Genomic DNA, 24,039 nt, shown 5'->3' on the forward strand with positions numbered 1-24,039 from the left:
TCTTTGTTGAGCATCACTTGTTTTCCCCGATCTAGATTATTTCTGTCCTTTCTGATTACCAACAAGCTGATTGATGATCTCTCTTACTCCCCCCTCCTCTCTCTCTTTCTCTCTCTCTCTCTCTCTCTCTCTCTCTCTCTCTCTCTCTCTCTCTCTCTCTCTCTTACACACATACACACCCACCCACCCCACACACACACACACACACACACACATGCACACATACAATACAGAAGAAGCTATGGAACAGCATGACATAACCGTGCTTTGGTTGAATGTAACTGGAGTAGAGGGATACAGGGATAGAGGGAAGCATGGTGAATGTAGCAGACTGATTGAGGTGATCTAACATTAGTACGGGCACTGCACTCCTGGAAAGCAATAAACACACACACATGCAGACACACGAATACACACACATCGAATGCTCCGCCACCTTACGTCAGAGAAGCATTAGGAACGAGCGAAAGGAGATGTGAAGGAGCGAGTTGTATCCCCAATTTGTTATGCTATTCCTCTTTCCCTTTCTCTCTTGCTTTCACCCTTTCGCTCATTCTCATTCCTCAGATGCTGTCCCTCTCCCCAGTGACACACACACTCCCCCGCTCTCTCTCTCTCTCTCTCCTATTGGGTACCGAGGCAAGCAGATAGCAGCGGAGGGGGCGGGGGTTGGCTCTGTTGATGTCTGATAGTGGCCTAATTAGAGGTACTATTTCAATGAATTGGGAGAAATTTGAATCATTTTGGTATCATGTACACGTCATCTTACAGTAACAGCAGCAGGAGGCACAACATGTAGCTAGTCAAATGCGAATGACGCCAGGGTGCTGAAATATTACATGGAAGATATTTTGCTTATAGCACATTCATAACACAACATGTATTTTTAATAACTAAACCATTATCATCCTTGTTAAATCAAACGTGACATTCCCCACATTTCACAAATGTATTACTGTATGTTAGTCAATGAATATGAACTAGGCCTACACCTCCACAGTCTTCTGGTGAATATTGCTTGTCTGAACCGCCTTGTTAAACCAACTTTACAGCCAACCTGTTTTATCTATTGAAATCGTGTAGTTTATGCAACTGCTGCAATGTCATTTACTACACTCTATGCACCTTACATTAGGAATCATAGCATAACTGTAGTGTAGACTATTACTCTAACTTCATTGGAATTTGAATGTTCATATTTTATCCATAGATAAAATGACATTCCTTTCTCTCCCCGCAGACTCCTCCTCCCTTCTGCTCCCCCGTTCTCTCCTCCTCTCGCTCCCTCCGTTCCTCTATGCTCAGTTCGGTCTGTGTCTCCTCTTTCAAAGGGTGCAAGAGTGGGAAGAAATCGTCCAACAAAGCATGTTACACTGCAGACATGACTTGTCCGTCGGAAAGCGAGAAAATCGTGATAAACTGCGGGGGGGTGCGACATGAAACCTATCGAAGCACACTAAAAACGTTGCCCGGTACCCGCTTATCTTGGCTTACCGAGCCAGACGCCTTTAGCAACTTCGATTACGACCACAGAAACGACGAGTTCTTCTTCGATCGCCACCCATCCGTCTTTTCATTCATCCTCAACTATTACCGCACAGGGAAGTTGCACTGTCCGAACGATGTGTGCGGTCCGCTGTTCGAAGAGGAGCTGGCATTCTGGGGCATCGATGAGACGGACGTGGAGGCGTGTTGCTGGATGAATTATCGCCAGCACAGGGACGCAGAGGAGGCGTTGGACAGCTTTGAGAATCCCGAACCGGAGTTGGCAGAGGACGACCCAGCGCTGCCAGGACATGAAGGGGACATGAAAAGAATGTGCTTGCATGAGGACGGAAGGAAAAAGACTTGGTGGGAAATCTGGCGGCCCAGAATGTGGGCCCTTTTTGAAGACCCTTATTCCTCAAAATATGCCCGGGTGAGTGACTCTTTTTTTCTTACTTGATTGCTTTAAATGTCATATTTGTCATTTCAACTGTGACAACTAACATCTGAGTTACAATAGGTTGTTGAAAGTTTCTAACATTAGCTTTCCATGAACAACCAATATGCCTAGTTGTTATGAACAATGAATGCTAGATTTTCATTCAAGCAATCATAATCGAGCAGGTAGGCTATGACTTCCTTGACAGTTTGCTTGTGTTAAGTCGCAAGATATAGACTCACGGATACGGAATAATTCATTGTGATAGCATAGGAAAAATGATATGGCTGCTATTTTAATTTCAGATTGCAGACTATCGGCTAGCCTACTTGTTGATATTATTTCGCCATGAGGGTGCTGCCAAATCAAATATTTGCCATCGATATTAATCACATATTTTTTTAAATTCATGATTTCACATTACTATTAGCTACATCATTTAGCCTGCTACAAGAGGTTCAATACCTGCACCCAAGCGAAATGTTTTCTCCGTTTCACTCCCGTAGCCTACCTAACCTACCCGACATTCTTCATTCGCCTGTTTTGGTAATGCGCCTAGGTACGCTGTATTTCATGTTATTTATTGAGCGCTCATTTAATCCTAGCCTTTATACATCGAGGCTTGAACATAAAACAAGTCCCCTTTTCGTTTTTCTCCATTTGTCCTTGGGGATTCTCATTTGTAGTTAGCTTAGGCGATGATAAATCTCCTTCATGCACTCTTTTCAGACCCATTTCCTAGAAGCTGCCTTCGATTCGAATAAGTTGGATTTCAAGTTAATAGTAATGAGAGCCGATGAGTGGAATTTTTCACAGGCTTTCACTGTTTGTTGAATGATTATCCTTGAAAGTGCAGAAGTCACATATAGTATAATATACTGTAAGGGTAACACGATGAATGATTTCCTATTTTCCCCAGGATACAGGGTTTTGATAAAGATTATGGATTGAATAATTGAATCGAATAGGCTATGGTTCTTTATCCACACATGCCCTTAGGAATTAACATGCACGCAATGCCTAATTAGCTGGCCGTATGGTTTGCTTTGTGTATAGAGAAGTTACATTCATGCATATGGTAACATACACTCCTATTTATTTTGAGTACAGTACGTTTCCGGCTTTATGACAATGCAAAAGACTACACTTTAGGCACATACACACTCTGTATGAATGCATGTAACCAGGTAGCTCACACAAACACAGGCACACAACAGACACAAAGACACCTGCAGCAAAAACATTAGAGATCCAAGTATCTGTACTGCACATGCAAACATACAGTATCTGTCAAAAGTTTGGACACACCTACTCATTCAAGGGTTTAATAGTGAAGACATCAAAACTATAAAATAACATTGATTTGTTTAAAAGTGTTAAACAAATCAAAATATGTTTTATATTTGAGATTCTTCAAAGTAGCAAATCTTTGCCTTGATGACAGCTTTGCACACTCTTGGCATTCTCTCAACCAGCTTCACCTGGAATGCTTTTCCAACAGTCTTGAAAAAGTTCCCACATATGCTGAGCACTTGTTGCATGCTTTTCCTTCACTCTGCGGTCCAACTCATCCCAAACCATCTCAATTGGGTTTCAGGTAAGACCCAGGTGCAGACTGTGTAGAAGTAACAATGTTTATTGTAACAACAGGGGCAGGCAAACGACAGGTCATGGTAGGCTGGGGTCGACAATCCAGAGTAGTGGGGCCAAGGTACAGGACAGCAGAAAGGCTCAGGGTCAGTGGCAGGCAGAGTGGTCAGGCAGGCTGGCTCGGAGTCAGGACAGGCAGGGGTCAAAACCAGGAGGGTGAGAAAAGAGAGACTGGAAAAAGCAGGAGAAGAGACACAAAACGCTGGTGGGCTTGAACAAACAAGACGAACTCGCACAGACAGACAGAAAACACAGGTATAAATACACAGGGGATAAGTGCGGAAGATGGGCGACACCTGGAGGGGGTGGAGACAAGCATAAGGACAGGTGAAACAGATCAGGGCGTGACATTAGGGTGAGGTTGGGTGATTGTGGAGGCCAGGCCATCTGATGCAGCACTCCATCACTCTCCTTCTTGGTCAAATAGCCCTTACACAGCCTGGAGAAATGTTGGGTTATTGTCCTGTTGAAAAACAAATGATAGTCCTACTAAGCGCAAACCAGATGGGATGGCGTATCACTGCAGAATGCTGTGGTAGCCATGCTGGTTAAGTGTGCCTTGAATTCTAAATAAATCACTGACAGTGTCACCAGCAAAGCACCCCCACATCATCACACCTCCTCCTCCATGCTTCACGGTGGGAACCAAACATGAGGAGATCATCCGTTCACCTACTCTGCGTATCACAAAGACACGGCGGTTGAAACAAACATCTCAAATTTGGACTTATCAGACCAAAGGACAGATTTCCACCATTGCCTTGGCCCAAGCAAGTCTCTTCTTGTTGTAAGTGTCCTTTAGTAGTTGTTTCTTTGCAGAAATTTGGCCATGAAGGCGTGATTCACTCAGTCTCCTCTGAACCGTTGTACCGATGTTGAGATGTGTCATTTATTTGGGCTGCATTCTGAGTTGCAGTTAATTGTCGATTTCTGAGGCTGGTAACTCTAATGAGCTTATCCTCTGCAGCAGAGGTAACTCTGGGTCTTCCTGTCCTGTGGCGGTCGTCATGAGAGCCAGTTTCATCATAGCGTTTGATGCTACTGCACTTGCTACTGCACTTGAAGAAACTTCTTGAAATGTTCCGGATTGACTGACCTTCATATCTTAAAGTAATGATGGACTGTCATTTATCTTTGCTTATTTGAACTGTTCTTGCTTCAACATGGACTTGGTCTTTTACCAAATAAGGCTATCTTCTGTATATGACCCCTACCTTGTCACAACACAGCTGAATAGCTCAAACGCATTAAGAAGGAAAGAGATTCCACAAATTAACTTTTAACAAGGCACACCTGTTAATTAAAATGCATTCCAGGTGATTACCTCATGAAGCTGGTTGAGAGAATGCCAAAGAGTGTGCAAAGCTGTCACCAAGGCAAAGGGTGGCTATTTTGAAGAATCTCAAATATAAAATATATTTTTATTTGTTTAAAACTTTTTTGGTTACTACATGATTCCTTATGTGTTATTTCATAGTTTTGCTGTCTTCACTATTGTTCGACAATGTAGAAAATAGTAAAAATATAGAAAAACCCTGGAATGAGTAGGTGTGTCCAAACTTTTGACTGATACTGTAAGTATACAAATACACATCATTACATGCATGCTCAACAAAACATGCCAACATACAGAACCAAGTAGCACATACGCACACACACACATCCACCCCTGCACACACACACCACACACACCCCATCCTACACACACTGCATCTCTCTTTCTAGTACAGTCTAACCTGGCTGTAGAAACTTTGTAGCTGTCCAATAGAGGACAACAAAGGACAAAAACATGACCAAAAGATAAATGGATGTGTTACCAGAGGACGAGACCCGGACAATCTGAACATCCTCTCGCGCCTGTATCGTGCCTGTATCGTGTCGGGGTTAGATAGATACATAGTCTGGATTGGGTCACCTGATCTTTTCCTGTGCCCGCATTGGCTTTAATGTAGTGTAACAGGAAGTGCCTCTATTGGGTGCTCTCGCTGATGGCGGAGACTACACGAATGGGATCGATTCCCGACCGTCACCCCTAAGTCCAGGGTTTCTTGAACCGGGACATATGGGTGACATGCTTGAAATTATGGATCTACATATGTCTCATTGTGTGTGTATGCGCGTGAGAGTGTGTGTGTTTGTTGACCATGCACTGGTAGACTCAGAAGGTAGTGGATATGTGGACAGAGCTACACCGATGCACCTAGCATTTCTGACAAATGGATATACCTTCTCTGCAGATGTCTGCAGTTGACTGTTATTATATCTCTACTATATCTATGTGCCTCACATGTACATACTACCTCAATCAGCCTGACTAACCGGTGTCTGTATGTAGCCTCGCTACTTTTTACTGTTGTTTTATTTCTTTACTTACCTATTGTTCACCTAACACCTTTTTTTGCACTATTGGTTAGAGCCTGTAAGTAAGCATTTCACTGTAAGGTCTACACCTGTTGTATTCGGCGCAGGTGACAAATAAACTTTGATTTGATTTGATATCCAGTTATTACACTGTAATAGCTATTTCAGTGACTAAAACATATACATTGTATGGTAAACGATTCTGTACAGCACCATACAGCTTTGTTTCATATGTGCATGTGTGCAACCTAACCTGCCTGCATCTCATCATTACACCCATCTCCATCTCCGTGGTTGTCGATATTTTACCGATGGTGGGTCTGTGTGTTGGCGCATGTTAGTCTGTGTTCTATAAATCAGAGGGTAGCTTGTTGACTGTATTCATCCTACCAGCCAAGATCTATTGGTGGGCGTGAACACAGCCCCACCCAGGCCGGCGTTATGGCGGGCCTTAGGGGGCCTGGCCCGCCCTACCATACCTCCTTGCCAGTCAAAATAAAATATTGAAATATTGATCGTATATTAGACCAAGATGCGCGCCGACAGAAAGATCCATCAATCTCAGATTGAGCATCCGAGTGAGCGAAATAGCCCCCGTTGTGTCAGTATGTGTGTCCCGTGTAACTGGTGCTGTCTGGACAAAATGAGTACGGCATACTCTATTTGTCCAGACAGCATCAGATACATGGGATACGTGCAGTATATTAAGACAGCTCACTCAGATGCTTTATCCCGTGAGATAGTTTCAGCTAGGATATAGTGATGCCGTAGCGCGGGGGAGCGGTGCAGAATATACAGAGCTGAAAAAATATATTTCTGGAAAATGTATTCTGCTAAATTCAAAATAAATGATTGAATTGCTACTAAAATTCCATGAAAATGATAGAATGACAAAGTAAATCAATACGTCGGCTATAGCAGCCTATAGGTATGTAAATTGTGGTTTCTTCCATGTCTTCTCTCTCTCTCTGGCGGGGTGCAAATGATGGATAACTGTAGGCGTGTGTACAGAGGCCCGTCGTTTGGAGGTGTGACCATTTTGAGCGGTTCAAATCCGATGTTACAAGAACAACCACAGACAAAATGATCTACCAAAGAGTTGCTAAAACGGCTGTCCTCAAAACAGTTTGTTATGGACTCGGGGCTCATGTACGATGCACTTGAACTCGCTCTACTGCTTAGTTTACAGAAACGTACCATCTGTATTGCAAATGCAGACAAACTGATCCACCGCATTAACCTTCTCATCACACCAACGAGATCTAGGATCCAAATTCACCACGTCTGCCACGATGTTGATGAAACTCCACGGCTCCCCTCTTGCGCAGTGTAACCCGCGAACGATACGTGACCACTTGGTTACGGTGTTGTCCTTTCAGGACCACGATTCAAAGGGTGCTCAAACCTCTTAAAATAATCCTCATCAAGTTCTGTCCTATTCATCGTTTATTATTATTATTATCACAAATAGAAGATTATTACTTCTCACAATGTGTCACGCCCTGGCCTTAGTATTCTTTGTTTTCTTTATTATTTTAGTTAGGTCAGGGTGTGACATGGATGATGTTTGTGTTTTGGGTGGTTATATGGTAAAGGGGGTGTTGGGTGTAGTGTATGGGTTTGTGTTGAGTGAATGTGTCTAGCTGTGTCTATGGTTGAGTGTAGGTTCTAGGAAAGTCTATGGTTGCCTGAATTGGGTCTCAATTAGAGACAGCTGGTTATTGTTGTCTCTGATTGGGAGCCATATTTAAGGCAACCATAGGCTTTAGCTGTTTGTGGGGAATTGTCTATGTAGAAGTGTTTTGTGTCAGCACTTATGTTTGTCTAGCTTCACGGTCCTCTGTTTTGTTGGTTTGTTTTGTTTTTTTCCTTCTTATAATAAAAAGAAGATGTACTTTCCACGCGCTGCGCCTTGGTCCTCCCTCTCTCCTAAAGACGATCGTGACACAATGGTACTTGTTTAGTAAAGATACATCGAAGCGGAATCAATGTCTCACAAGATCACAATGATTCATTCATATTTGAGAAAACAAAATCGAAGATAATAGCGTATACTGCAGAATAGTAGGTCTATAATACTGTATGTCACACCAAAACACATCCTCAGTCGTTTCTTATCTGAAGCTGAATAGTCAATTGTTTTCCCTTATGCGGCCAAAACTAAACAGCACACCACTAGGCAGGTTACAGTTGAAGTCGGAAGTTTACATACACTTAGGTTGGAGTCATTAAAACTCGTTTTTCAACCACTCCACACATTTCTTGTTAACAGACTATAGTTTTGTCAAGTCGGTTAGGACATCTACTTTGTGCATGACACAAGTCATATTTCCAACAATTGTTTACAGACAGATTATTTCACTTCTAATTCACTGTATCACAATTCCAGTGGGTCAGAAGTTTACATACACTAAGTTGACTGTGCCTTTAATAAAAAGCTTGGCTTTAGAAGCTCCTGATAGGCTAATTGACATCATTTGAGTCAATTGGAGGTGTACATGTGGATGTATTTCAATTCAAGGCCTACCTTCAAACTCATACTCAAACTCATACTTCCAAAGTTGTGGCAAAATGGCTTAAGGACACCAAAGTCAAGGTATTGGAGTGGCACAAAGGCACAAAGCTCTGACCTCAATCCTGTAGAAAATCTGTGGGCAGAACTGAAAAAGTGTGTTCGAGCAAGGAGGCCTACAAACTTGACTCAGTTACACCAGCTCTGTCAGGAGGAATGGGCCAAAATTCACCCAACTTATTGTGGGAAGCTTGTTGAAGGCTACCCGAAACGTTTGACACAAGTTAAGCAATTTAAAGGCAATGCTACCAAATACTAATTGAGTGCATGTAACCTTCTAAACCACTAGGAATGTGATGAAATAAATAAAAGCTGAAATAAATCATTCTCTCTACTATTATTCTGACATTTCACATTCTTAAAATAAAGTGGTGATCCTAATTGACCTTAGACAAGGAATATTTACTAGGATTAAATGCCAGAAATTGTGAAAAACTGAGTTTAAATGTATTTGGCTAAGGTGTATGTATGTAATCTTCCGACTTCAGTCCGGATGTGCATGTAATCACATCCGGACTGGTGTGATGCTTTTATCTTTTGATCTGGTGTACAGATCTACATTTTATCATTGAGGAAATAACGCATACTATTACACATGTATGTGTTATAGTTTATACAGCTACTATTATGGCAGGGTAAGTTTTACACCACTTTTCTAAACTCGACTGATAAAAGCATAGCTTTTAGAATGTTTAAATCTCACCTTAGTGTATATGACATATGCAGTACAGTAGGGTATTACTATAAACATATGCAGTACAGTAGGGTATTACTATAAACATATGCAGTACAGTAGGGTATTACTATAAACATATGCAGTACAGTAGGGTATTACTATAAACATATGCAGTACAGTAGGGTATTACTATAAACATATGCAGTACAGTAGGGTATTACTATAAACATATGCAGGTGGTTTCATTGTATGCTAACCATTGTTTGACCTTTTTTTTATGATTCAAAATATGTTAAAGGCATACGTTACTACTATAGGATTTACGTATTGTAATAGACCCCATTACCTTTCAAACAATTTTAGGAATTTGGTCAGCCGTTTTTGGTTAAAGATAGGTATTTTTTAATCTACCTCCATCTTTTCCTGTCTTCCCTGGTGTTGCATGTTTTAGTTTTTTACCACTAGCCTAATAACTAGCCTAACCTAGCCCTGGACAAATGCCTAGCCCAACCTATGCTAGCTCTGGACAAATGCCTAGCCCAACCTATGCTAGCTCTGGACAAATGCCTAGCCCAACCTATGCTAGCTCTGGACAAATGCCTAGCCAAGCCTTCAGCTAACACGTCCTGCCCGACTTAAGTAATACAGGCACGAGAGGATGTTCAGATTGTCCGGTCCTGTCCTCTGGTAACACATCCATTTATCTTTTGGTCATGTTTTTGTCCTTTGTTTTCCTCTATTCCATGTATATCCTCCTAACCCCCCTCTCATGTTCTCCTGTCATTCCCTGCATGTGGTTGTTACATCAACTGGTCCCCCCACTCCATAACACCTCCCTAACACTCCATAACACTAAAGTGCTATGACTAGCAGTACTTTGAGTAGTATTACTAACTATCATCACCATCACTACCACCACCATCATCATCTACGATTTAGAAAAACATGTCTTTTCCTACGAGAAGAAAATCTTTCCTCCACCATACTCACTACCACCAACACCATCAAATTAACAACCACAGCTGAAACTCTCTGCTGTGCTGTGTGTATGGTCCTTAGCCAATGCAGGAACGCTGTGTGCAGGTCCCGCACTGGTACCTCCTAGTTCCATGGGATGGGGGACGGCAGGTGGAGATGATTGAGAACAAAAGCTCTCTCTGTGTGTGTGTGTGTGTGTGTGTGTGTGTGTGTGTGTGTGTGTGTGTGTGTGTGTGTGTTCATGCACGTTATAGAGGGGGAGAGCACTGCAGCAATCTGAAAAAGTAGGTCAGACACAGAGTGGAGAGAAACATGGCAGAGGAGAAAAGAGGGAGAGAAAAGGAAGATAAGACCATGGAGATAAATGGGGGATGAGAAGAAAGGGGGAGAACAGAAGGTATAGAGGCCAGGACAGGGAGAGAGAGAGAGAGATTTGATAGGAAAAAGAGCAAAAACACAATTGTTCTTGTGTCGTGTCCTGATTTAATTGGTGTGTTCAGTGTTACTTATACCAGACTGCTCTTACACAGGTTTTGTGAGGTTCAAGAACACCAGGAGGCCTGCATTTCAGATCCCCATTTGGACATAGAAACAATATGCTATTGTCTATCCATCCATATGGTCTGCCTATATGGTGGACCAGCTGGGCCAATCAAAAGTCTCGATACAGGCATATCCTTTAAGAGTATTTATGTCTTTATGTTTTATGTCACTGTCACTTTATGTTTTATGTCACATGTCGGTACTGTGACAGACTACTGCCTTTCAGCAAATCCTGACTATACAGTACATCAATCAAATTCTCTTCTAAAACAGAAAGAGGAGGAGAGAGGGCTGTCTTAATAGGCGTTGGGTAGAGTGATAATGAAAAATGTACCCAACGATAAAGAAAACACATGGCCCATCCCCTCCATTTTGGCATGTTTCATGAACTGCTATCTATATTCTGTATGTTGTTCAAAATATACAGTTGAAGTTTGAGTTTACATACACTTAGGTTGGAGTCATTAAAACTCGTTCTTCAACCACTCCACAAATGTCTTGTTAACAAACTATAGTTTTGGCAAGTAGGTTAGGACATCTACTTTGTGCATGACACAAGTTATTTTTCCAACAGTTGTTTACAGATAGATTATTTCACTTATAATTCACTGAATCACAATTGCAGTGGGTCAGAAGTTTACATACACTAAGTTGACTGTGCCTTTAAACAGCTTGGAAAATTCCAGAAAATGATGTCATGGCTTTAGAAGCTTCTGATAGGCTAATTGACATCATTTGAGTCAGTTGAAGGTGTACCTGTGGAGGTATTTCAAGGCCTACCTTCAAACTCAGTGCCTCTTTGCTTGACATCATGGGAAAATCAAAAGAAACCAGCCAAAATCTCAGAAAATAAATTGTAGACCTCCACAAGTCTGGTTCATCCTTGGGAGCAATTTCCAAACGCCTGAAGGTACCATGTTCATCTGTACAAACAATAGTATGCAAGTATAAACACCATGGGACCAAGCAGCCATCATACCACTCAGGAAGGAGATGCATTCTGTCTCCTAGAGATGAACATACTTTGGTGCAAAAAGTGCAAATCAATCCCAGGACAACAGCAAAGGACCTTGTGAAGATGCTGGAGGAAACAGGTACAAAAGTATCTATATCCACAGTAAACGAGTCCTATATCGACATAACCTGAAAGGCCGCTCAGCAAGGAAGAAGCGGTTTGCAACTGCACACGGGGACAAAGATCGTACTTTTTGGAGAAATGTCCTCTGGTCTGATGAAACAAAAATAGAACTGTTTGGCCATAATGACCATCGTTATGTTTGGAGGAAAAAGGGGGAGGCTTGCAAGCCGAAGAACACCATCTCAACCGTGTAGCACGGTGGTGGCACCATCATGTTGTGGGGGTGCTTTGCTGCAGGAAGGACTGGTGCACTTCACAAAATAGATGGCATCATGAGGTAGGAAAATTATGTGGATATATTGAAGCAACATCTCAAAACATCAGTCAGGAAGTTAAAGATTGGTCGCAAATGGGTCTTCCAAATGAACAATGACCATAAGCATACTTCCAAAGTTGTGGCAAAATGGCTTAAGGACAACAAAGTCAAGGTATTGGAGTGGCCATCACAAAGCCCTAACCTCAAACCTATAGAAAATGTGTGGGCAGAACTGAAAAATCGTGTGCGAGCAAGGAGGCCTACAAACCTGACTCAGTTACACAAGCTCTGTCAGGAGGAATGGGCCAAAATGATTGTGGGAAGGTTGTGGAAGGCTACACGAAACGTTTGACACAAGTTAAACAATTTAAAGGCAATGCTACACTGAATTAATATTTGGTATGCAAACTTTTGACCCACTGGGAATGTGATGAAAGAAATAAAAGCTGAAATAAATCATTCTCTCTACTATTTTTCTGCAATTTCACCTTCTTAAAATAAAGTGGTGATGTGGCCCTTTCATAGCATGTAGCAAATTGGCCAGTGTTAACTAGTGTTGATTTGTCAGTGTAACATTTCTAGTGACAATTCAAGAGTTTAAATTAACACTGTAAAGAGCTAAATTACCATCCAGAGTTGAAACAAAAAAACACCAGCTTTATCATATTTCCCAGCATGCTTTATTGCAGTTGATTTTTAGAATTGTTTGCTTCAACATCTATGTTTTGACATGCACATTGATTGATTCATTAACCTTATGCTACTAACATCTTTCTAAACTATTCTAATTTGTTACTTGAACTTATTGGACTCGTTACTGAACTGTTTGTTCCAGTTTAGATGTTTAAGGTAGTCTCATATCTTTGTCTTCCCAACGCTGGCAGTCATTCTGAATGCAACTTGCGGGTGAATAAAAATGCCCAATGTTGGATATCCCCACTCTGGCAGGATTCCAATAGGAATTGCACATCAATTTGCAAGCCAGCATAATGTGACTTGCAGGTGTAATATGGAGTTTTCAGTGTAAAACTAGACCCTCAAAAAAAGGACTTTCACCTTAAAGAATGACATTTTAATGGCAAAATATTCACTTAGGATCTCACTTGGTGAAGGACATCTGTAACGGTCCTGACCTGTTTTATGTTGTTTTTTATGTGTTTATGGTCAGGGCATGTGTTTTGGGTGGGCAGTCTATGTTATCTGTTTCTATGTTGGTTTTGGGTTGCCTGGTATGGCTCTTGATTAGAGGCAGGTGGTTTGCGTTTTCCTCTAATTAAGAGTCATATTTAGGTAGGGCGTTCTCACTGTTTGTTTGTGGGTGATTCTGTAACGGCGATCCTCCTCCTCTCCATCTTCGGAAAAGGAGGAGTATTGAGGGAACCAAGGCGCAGCGAAGTTTGAAACCATATTTATTAAACAAGACGAAAAACGAACACGAACTACACTTGAAATGATACAAAATAACAAAAGACGTAGACTGACCTAAACATGAGAACTTACATAGACACGAAGAACGCACGAATAGGAAACAGACTACATAAACCGAAACAGTCCCGTGTGGTACGAAATAACATACAGACACGGAAGACAATCACCCACAAACAAACAGTGAGAACGCCCTACCTAAATATGACTCTTAATTAGAGGAAAACGCAAACCACCTGCCTCTAATCAAGAGCCATACCAGGCAACCCAAAACCAACATAGAAACAGATAACATAGACTGCCCACCCAAAACACATGCCCTGACCATAAACACATAAAAAACAACATAAAACAGGTCAGGACCGTTACAGAACCCCCCCCTCAAGGTGCGAACGCCGGGCGCACCAGCACAAAGTCCAGGGGAGGGTCTGGGTGGGCAGTTGACCACGGTGGTGGCTCCGGCTCAGGACGCTGTCCCCACACCACCATAGTCACTCCCTGCTTCTGTCTTCCCCTCCCAATGACCACCCTAAAACTCACATCCCCTAAATAAACGGCCAGCACCAGGAGAAGGGGCAGCACCGGGACAAGGGGCAGCACCGGGACAAGGGGCAGCACCGGGACAAGGGGCAGCACCGGGACAAGGGGCAGCACCGGGACAAGGGGCAACACCGGGACAAGGGGCAGGTCCCGGCTGATATACTCTGGCAGATCCTGGCTGAGGGACTCTGGCAGGTCTATGCAGGCTGACGGCTCTCGACGCTCATGGCAGGCTGACGGCTCTCGACGCTCATGGCAGGCTGACGGCTCTCGACGCTCATGGCAAGCTGACGGCTCTCGACGCTCATGGCTCTCTGACGGCTCTGGCTGCTCATGGCTCTCTGACGGCTCTGGCTGCTCATGGCTCTCTGACGGCTCTGGCTGCTCATGGCTCTCTGACGGCTCTGGCTGCTCATGGCTCTCTGACGGCTCTGGCTGCTCATGGCTCTCTGACGGCTCTGGCTGCTCATGGCTCTCTGACGGCTCTGGCTGCTCATGGCTCGCTGGCGGCTCTGGCAGATCCTGTCTGGTTGGCGGCTCTGGCAGATCCTGTCTGGTTGGCGGCTCTGGCAGATCCTGTCTGGTTGGCGGCTCTGGCGGATCCTGTCTGGCTGACGGCTCTAGCGGCTCCTGTCTGGCTGACGGCTCTAGCGGCTCCTGTCTGGCGGATGGCTCTGTAGGCTCATGGCAGACGGGCGGCTTTGCAGGCTCATGGCAGACGGGCGGCTTTGCAGGCTCCTGGCAGACGGATGGCTCAGACGGCGCTGGGGAGACGGATGGCTCAGATGGCGCTGGGGAGACGGATGGCTCAGATGGCGCTGGGGAGACGGATGGCTCAGATGGCGCTGGGGAGACGGATGGCTCTGGCCGGATACGGCGCACTGTAGACCTGGTGCGTGGTGCCGGAACTGGAGGCACCGGGCTAAGGATAAGCACCTTCCTACTAGTGCGGGGAGCAGGGACAGGGCACACTGCATTCTCAAAGCCCACTCTATACCTGATGCGAGGTACCGGCACTGGTGACACCGGGCTGAGGACAAGCACATCAGGATTAGTAGGGGGAGAAGATACAGTGTGTTCAGGGCTCTGGAGACGCACAGGTGGCTTAGTGCGTGGTGCCGGAACTGGAGGCACCGGGCTAGATACACGCACTACAGGGAGAGTGCGTGGAGGAGGAACAGGGCTCAGGATACGCACTGGTAGCCTAGTGCGTAGTGTAGACACTGTAGGTACTAGGCTGGGGCGGGGAGGTGGCGCCGGAAATACCGGACCGTGGAGGCGTACTGGCACTCTTGAGCATTGAGCCTGCCCAACCTTACCTGGTTGAATACTCCCGGTTGCCCGACCAGTGCGGGGAGGTGGAATAACCCGCACCGGGCTATGTAGGCGAACCGGGGAAACCATGCGTAAGGCAGGTGCCATGTATGCCGGCCCGAGGAGACGCACTGGAGACCAGACGCGTTGAGCCGGCCTCATGACACCTGGCTCAATACCCAATCTAGCCCTACCAGTGCGGGGAGGTGGAATAACCCGCACTGGGCTATGCACTCGTACAGGAGACACCGTGCGCTCTACTGCGTAACACGGCGCCTGCCCGTACTCCCGCTCTCCACGGTAAGCCTGACTTATTTTCCAACATAATTTGCAAATAAATTCATTAAAAATCCTACAATGTGATTTTCTGGATTTTTTTTCTCATTTTGTCTGTCATAGTTGAAGTGTACCTATGATGAAAATTACAGGCCTCATCTTTTTAAGTGGGAGAACTTGCACAATTGGTGGCTGACTAAATACTTTTCCCCCCCACTGTATATGATGCATTTATTAAACATAAGAAAGAGTTTGAGTTTTTGTCACAACGCTGCTCATTGGAAGTGACAAAGAGCTCTTATAGGACCAAGGCACAAATAATAAAAAATAATAATCAATAATTTTGCTCTTTATTTAACCATCTTACATATAAAAGCTTATTTGTTCATCGTAAATTGTGAATAACTCACCACAGGTTCATGAGAAAGGTGTCCTTGAAAGGATGCACATAACTCTGCAATGTTGGGTTGTATTGGAAAGAGTCTCAGTCTTAAATCATTTCCCACACACAGTCTGTGCCTGTATTTAGTTTTCATGCTAGTGAGGGCTGAGAATCCAGTCTCACATAGGTACGTGGTTGCAAAGGGCATCAGTGTCATAACAGCGCGATTTTCCAAGGCATGTTACTCTGAACGCAGCCCAATCCAGAAATCTGGCAGTGGCTTCTGATTAAATTCAATGTTCAAAGAACTGCTTGTTGCAATTTCGATGAGGCCCTCTTGTTCTGATATTGTTAAGTGGACTGGAGGCAAGGTATGTAAGGGATAACGAATCCAGTTGTTTGTGTCATCCGTTTCGGGAAAGTACCTGCGTATTTGCGCACCCAACTCACTCAGGTACTTCACTATATCACGTTTGACATTGCCCGTAAGCTTGAGTTAATTTGCACACAAAAATCATACAAGGATGTTAAGACCTGTGTGTTGTCCTTGTTAATGCAGACAGAGAAGAGCTCCAACTTCTTAATCATAGCCTTAATTTTGTCCCGCACATTGAAATAGTTGCGGAGAGTCCCTGTAATCCTAGATTCAGATCATCACCCAGATAGGCCAGTCGTGTGAGCAGCTCATCATCATGGAAGCGGTCAGACAAGTGAAAATGATGGTCTGTAAAGAAACGTTTAAGCTTGTCTCTCAATTTAAAAAAATAACTTGTCAATACTTTGCCCCTTGATAACCAGGGCACTTCTGTAAGTTGTAAAAGTTTTACATGGTCGCTGCCAGTATATCATTGCATAGTGCAGAAAATACACAAGAGTTCAGGGGCCTTGCTTTAACAAAGTTAACTATTTTCACTGTAGTGTTCAAAACGTCTTTCAAGCTGTCAGGCATTCCCGTGGCAGCAAGAGCCTCTCGGGGGATGCTGCAGTGTACCCAAGTGGCATCGGGAGCAACTGCTTGCACGCTTTACCACTCCACTTTGTCTCCCTGTCATGGCTTTTGCACCATCAGTATAGATACCAACATGAGCAGCAGCTACGTTTGGCTCCATACGAACCGTTAGTGGAATTCCCACGAGAGAGTAACGGTTAATGTGATTGGATGTTAATTATTTGACTAGGCTTCCTGTATTTGACATTATGTTGTTATTTCGCTGAACACTAGGTGGTTTCATTTTAGTTTCGGCAGTGAAACGAGGCTACTCAGGCAAGAAAAAAACTGCATAGCCCCGTTGTAAAATATAAATGGACTGTTTGAAAATTTGAATAAAAAAATATATATATATATACACTGCTCAAAAAAATAAAGGGAACACTTAAAGAACACAATGTAACTCCAAGTCAATCACACTTCTGTGAAATCAAACTGTCCAATTAGGAAGCAACACTGATTGACAATACATTTCACATGCTGTTGTGCAAATGGAATAGACAAAAGGTGGAAATTATAGGCAATTAGCAAGACACCCCCCAAAACAGGAGTGATTCTGCAGGTGGTGACCACAGACCACTTCTCAATTCCTATGCTTCCTGGCTGATGTTTTGGTCACTTTTGAATGCGGGCGGTGCTCTCACTCTAGTGGTAGCATGAGACGGAGTCTACAACCCACACAAGTGGCTCAGGTAGTGCAGTTCATCCAGGATGGCACATCAATGCGAACTGTGGCAAAAAGGTTTGCTGTGTCTGTCAGCGTAGTATCCAGAGCATGCAGGCGCTACCAGGAGACAGGCCAGTACATCAGGAGACGTGGAGGAGGCCGTAGGAGGGCAACAACCCAGCAGCAGGACCGCTACCTCCGCCTTAGTGCAAGGAGGTGCATTGCCAGAGCCCTGCAAAATGACCTCCAGCAGGCCACAAATGTGCATGTGTCAGCATATGGTCTCACAAGGGGTCTGAGGATCTCATCTCGGTACCTAATGGCAGTCAGGCTACCTCTGGCGAGCACATGGAGGGCTGTGCGGCCCCACAAAGAAATGCCACCACACACCATGACTGACCCATCGCCAAACCGGTCATGCTGGAGGATGTTGCAGGCAGCAGAACGTTCTCCACGGCGTCTCCAGACTCTGTCACGTCTGTCACATGTGCTCATGTGCTCAGTGTGAACCTGCTTTCATCTGTGAAGAGCACAGGGCACCAGTGGCGAATTTGCCAATCTTGGTGTTCTCTGGCAAATGCCAAACGTCCTGCACGGTGTTGGGCTGTAAGCACAACCCCCACCTGTGGACGTCGGGCCCTCATACCACCCTCATGGAGTCTGTTTCTGACCGTTTGAGCAGACACATGCACATTTGTGGCCTGCTGGAGGTCATTTTGCAGGGCGCTGGCAGTGCACCTCCTTGCACAAAGGCGGAGGTAGCGGTCCTGCTGCTGGGTTGTTGCCTTCCTACGGCCTCCTCCACGTCTCCTGATGTACTGGCCTGTCTCCTGGTAGCGCCTGCATGCTCTGGATACTACGCTGACAGACACAGCAAACCTTTTTGCCACAGTTCGCATTGATGTGCCATCCTGGATGAACTGCACTACCTGAGTCACTTGTGTGGGTTGTAGACTCCGTCTCATGCTACCACTAGAGTGAGAGCACCGCCAGCATTCAAAAGTGACCAAAACATCAGCCAGGAAGCATAGGAACTGAGAAGTGGTCTGTGGTCACCACCTGCAGAATCACTCCTGTTTTGGGGGGTGTCTTGCTAATTGCCTATAATTTCCACCTTTTGTCTATTCCATTTGCACAACAGCATGTGAAATGTATTGTCAATCAGTGTTGCTTCCTAAGTGGACAGTTTGATTTCACAGAAGTGTGATTGACTTGGAGTTACATTGTGTTGTTTAAGTGTTCCCTTTATTTTTTTGAGCAGTGTATATATGTGTATATATATATTTTTAAATGTGAATCACATTTTTATTTGGCGTACCCATGACGGAATTGCGCGTACCCCTGGGTCAATAGCTGCCCTATGGCATAGATCTTAAGAAACTTACTTGTTTCCAACTTTATTTTTAGGAGTGTATGTGAACAACAGAGAATGTACACATAGGAGATGCATAACACAGTGATGGCACTCAGGCATTTGACATACAGTATATGGTGTTTACTCAAGTATGAATTTATCCCCAAAAAATATATTCCCGGTCATATCTGTGTTTTATTATTTATATGATAATGCACAAAGTATCTATACAGTATCTATGCAGGTCGGGTAACTGTAAGAATGGCATGGGGAAAGATGAGCCTAGTAGCCATGCACAATTATTATCACTCCAGTGTAATTGACTCAGGAACATTTCAATGGTCCAGTGTAATGAGCTCCACTGCACACAGTACAGTCAGACAGACAGTCAGGTAATTTACAGACTGCAAAGACAGCAAATGCCAGCAAAACAAATCGCCTCGATGAGTGAGTGAGGAAAAAGGGAGCGCTGCGAAGGGTGAACATCAAAGCGGAAATAAAACAACTCCCTTTTTCTGAACTGAGTCACCATCTCTTTACGAGAAACAGTCTGGGCAGGTTGCATATCTCAGCGCCGGAATGCTGTTATAACTTTGCTTGTTTTTTTGCTCTCTGTCCATGAAATTCGCCCGGCGAGAGAGAGTTTTGGAAAGGATTTAGCTAGGCTCAGAGATGCAAGACATTGTAGTATATTGATATGATGCTGTTTGTAGATGGTGCTATTCTACAGAGGCAGAGAGAAAGGGAAGCAGTGTCCAAACAGCAACTGAAGAGTACCAATGACACTCACTGTGTTTTAGTTCATCCCATTGCTTTCTTGGTGGTGTAGGATGTCATTTCCTCAAAATGGTCCAGAGATTGTAGCTTATTTAGGCGGTCGGCTAATGTTTAACTTCCATCCCCAAGTTGAAAGACAGTATCTGCACACCACATCAACTCAGATACTGTGTGTTTTAGTTGATGAATTGCATCACACACTTTCTTTTTAAAAATGTATTTCCCCTTTATTTAACCAGGTAGGCCAGTTGAGAACAAGATCTCATTAACAACTGCAACCTGGCCAAGATAAAGCAAATCAGTGCGACACAAACAACAACACAGAGTTACACATGGAATAAACAAACGTACAGTCAATAACACAATAGAAAAGATCTATATACAGTGTGTGCAAATGAGGTAAGATTAGGGAGGTAAGGCAATAATTAGGCTGTAGTGGCAAAATAGTTACAATTTAGCAATTAAACACTGGAGTGATAGATGTGCAGAAGATGAATGTGCAAGTTAAAGATACTTGGTGAAAAGGGAAAAAAATTAAAATAACAATATGGGGATGAGGTAGTTGGATGGGCTATTTACAGATGGGCTATGTACAGGTGCAATGATCTGTGAGCTGCTCTGACATCTGATGCTTAAAGTTAGTGAGGGAGATATGAGTCTCCAGCTTCAGTGATTTTTGCAATTCGTTCCAGTCATTGGCAGCAGAGAACTGGAAGGAAAGGCAGCCAAAGGAGGAATAGGCTTTGGGGGTGACCAGTGAGATGTACCTGCTGGAGCGCATGCTACGGGTGGGTGCTGCTATGGTGACCAGTGAGCTGAGATAAGGCGTGGCTTTACCTAGCAAAGACTTATAGATGACCTGCAGCCAGTGGGTTTGGCGACGAATATGTAGCAAGGGCCAACCAACGAGAGCGTACAGGTCGTAGTGGTGGGTAGTATACGGGGCTTTGGTGACAAAACGGATGGCACTGTGATAGACTGCATCCAATTTGCTGAGTAGAGTGTTGGAGGCTATTTTTAGTTGGTGTCTGTGATCCCTGTGGGAATTGAACAAATGACCCTGGCATTGCTAACAACACAGTCTTACCAACTGAGCCACACAGGACCACTGTCACCAAATATGGTTAAATTACTATTGTTATAGACTGGATGTTGTTGTTTAGTTTTAGTACATATAGGGCAACCTATAATACAGTTTGAAATGAAGTCTGCCTGTTTGGTTATCTCAAATGAACCCTTCGAGAGGGTTCGTTCAGGTTGAGGTCTTGTTGGATGTCTCTGACTGATTGTACTCATGTTGTACCGTCTGATTTTATCAATGGTTAATAAATAAGTACCAGTTTTTAGCACCCATGCCGTGCATTGTAATGCATTATGCATTGCTCAAAAAGTACAATAAATGTACTTATAAGGTATTGTGAAGAGGATCTCACGGGAAGTTTTGATATTTACTCAGTTACCAATCATACAATGCTTTATACAGTAGCACCATAATAGTGGTAGTGGTAGTATAAGGAGTACCTAACTGGCTAATTGGAGGGTGATTGGAGGGTGTTTTAGACATTTTTGCATTCGCAGAACTCTTTAAAAGTAGTGGGTTAATTACATGACTGAATGGGGATTATTGGTTCCCCAGTACTGTTACCTTGAAATGAAGTGTTAAAATAGAATGCTATCTCAAGCACTTTGGGTTTTAGGGATTTCCACTGTATGATTAATATAGTAGTTGTAAGGGTCCAAATGATGGTCAATACATAATGTACAATAGGGCTGTCAGTCCTTTTACTTTGTTTATAATACTTTATGTGTGAATTGTTATTTCAACATGACATATTTTCAAATAATTGGGACCACAATTAATCATGTTGGGCCACAAACAGACTCAATGACACATGTTTCGGGCCCTTTATGTTGAACATTCAGTATGAAGGGGTGAACACGTGCCCCATCCTGATTTTGAAACCCACCCAGTGCACTCTGAGACACATGGATGTTTATAATCCATCAGTTTAATCCTTTTACGACTATATTTTCTGTTTCCCCGTCACTTTCTTTTGTTTCCTCTCCATCTTTCTTTTACTCCCCTTTTCTCTGTGTCCATGCTGCGCCAACGAAACAGTAGTAGTCTGTATTCTCATTCCAACCAGGTCTCCTCCCGCCTTCCTCCGTTCTGCAGGTTTATTATGTGTGGCTCCCGGGTTTTCTATTTTTTTCCATCGCTCGTCCTTGGGCTGTCATGCCGATGACCGTTGTAGCATTTTTTATGATTGTCAGATTGAGCATCCCTCAGTGCTCGGTCCAGTTTGACCCTGCAGTCACCCTCAAGGTCAACATTATCCCACTTAGGAGTCTAGTCCGGTTTAATAATCTGGCCTCATCTCATCTGATCGATTAATGCCCTGCAGTGTCCTGTAGGGGCTGACAAACTGTTGAACAATACACCATCTGTTTTTCTAGCGCTGTTGGTTTTGTATATGACTGTAAACCTTCTCTCCTTCCTCTTTCTTTTCTCCTTTACTGTCCCTCTATCTTCAACTTTCTCTTTGCCTTCTGTCTTTTTGCCTTTCCCCTGCTCTCTCTGTCCCTCCACTCTCTGTTTCTTCTGTTCCTCTCCTCCAGTACTGCGCATTCCTCTCCCTTTTGTTCATCCTCATCTCCATCTCTACATTCTGCATGGAGACGCATGAGGCCTTCAACACCATCTACAACAGGACGGAGAACGTGACGGAGGGAAACGTGACGCGCGAGGTGATCGTCTACGAGGTGGTGACCGACAGCTGGCTTACCTACGTGGAGGGCATGTGCGTCGTCTGGTTCACCATTGAGGTGATGGCACGCGTGGTCTTCTGCCCGGACAAGGTCGAGTTCTTCAGGAGCACCCTCAACATCATCGACTTCATTGCCATCATGCCCTTCTACCTGGAGGTGGGGCTGAGCGGCCTGTCCTCCAAAGCCGCCAAGGACGTGTTGGGCTTCCTGCGTGTGGTCCGCTTCGTCCGCATCCTGCGTATCTTCAAGCTGACCCGCCACTTCGTGGGGCTTCGCGTCCTGGGCCACACGCTCCGCGCTAGCACCAACGAGTTCCTCCTGCTCATCATCTTCCTTGCTCTCGGAGTGCTCATCTTCGCCACCATGATCTACTATGCCGAGCGCATCGGTGCAGACCCTGACGACCCTACGGCTGCCAAACACACAAACTTCAAGAACATCCCCATTGGCTTCTGGTGGGCCGTGGTCACCATGACCACTCTGGGCTACGGGGACATGTACCCCGAGACGTGGTCAGGGATGCTGGTGGGCGCGCTCTGCGCCCTGTCGGGGGTGTTGACCATCGCCATGCCTGTGCCCGTCATCGTCAACAACTTCGGCATGTACTACTCACTGGCCATGGCTAAGCAGAAGCTGCCCAAGAAAAAGGGCAAGCACATCCCCCGGCCAACCATGCCGGGCTCGCCCAACTACTGCAAGCCCGACGCCCTCGCCCTGGCCACTGCCTCACCCCATAGGATCCTGGGTAATGTACTCGGCGAGGTGATCTGGTCCGGAGGCCTCGACTGCCCCCTCGCTCAAGAGGAGATCATAGCAATCAACCGAGGTGAGACATTTCTATTTCTAATCCTCAGACCCCTATTTTAAGACACAGACTGCAAGTTAAGAAACTTGCTTCGACCTTGCCTCGTAAGATTGGTATGAGTTTTTAAACACAACATGGAGCTTCGCTGAGCATCTGGGCACACCACCACTGGCCTCCAACAAGGGCGTAGAACTCAAATTACCCCGGCAAAATATTATAGTTTTTGGCAAAGATGTTGTCAAATTGTACAGTTTAGTGTCAACAGATATCCATTCAATCAAACGTAGGGATTTTCACAGCATGTGAGTGACTCTGGGCTGTATAAGACTTAGGAATCAGAATGTTATCTGACAGCCAGTTACAGGCACTCAGTGATCTCAGTAATAGTACAGTCCTGCAGATCCTTGGGTTGTGGGGTGTGGATTTAGAGTGCCTCTGTCCCTGATAGGGATGCCCTTGAGAGAGGGGGGCTGATTCTGAATCTGCCCTTGAGAGAGGGGGGCTGATTCTGAATCTGCCCTTGAGAGAGGGTGGCTGATTCTGAATCTGCCCTTGAGAGAGGGGTGGCTGATTCTGAATCTGCCCTTGAGAGAGGGGTGGCTGATTCTGAATCTGCCCTTGAGAGAGGGGGGCTGATTCTGAAT

At 44.5% G+C, this 24,039-nt stretch overlaps 1 protein-coding gene across 4 annotated transcripts in view; it reads left to right on the top strand.

The window, feature by feature from the left end:
* Positions 1 to 1,265: 1,265 nt before the first annotated feature.
* Positions 1,266 to 24,039, top strand: part of LOC129860376 (potassium voltage-gated channel subfamily C member 1-like) — a 36,743-nt gene continuing 13,969 nt past the window's right edge. For all 4 annotated transcript variants that reach the window (XM_055930732.1, XM_055930733.1, XM_055930735.1 and 1 more), the window contains exons 1-2: positions 1,266 to 1,918; positions 22,441 to 23,416. In XM_055930732.1, coding sequence (XP_055786707.1) covers positions 1,298 to 1,918; positions 22,441 to 23,416 — 1,597 coding nt within the window. In that variant the 5' untranslated portion in view covers positions 1,266 to 1,297. The remainder of the gene's footprint in view (positions 1,919 to 22,440; positions 23,417 to 24,039) is intronic.

This window comes from Salvelinus fontinalis, chromosome 8 (assembly GCF_029448725.1).
Source record: "Salvelinus fontinalis isolate EN_2023a chromosome 8, ASM2944872v1, whole genome shotgun sequence".
Classification (NCBI taxonomy): domain Eukaryota; kingdom Metazoa; phylum Chordata; class Actinopteri; order Salmoniformes; family Salmonidae; genus Salvelinus; species Salvelinus fontinalis.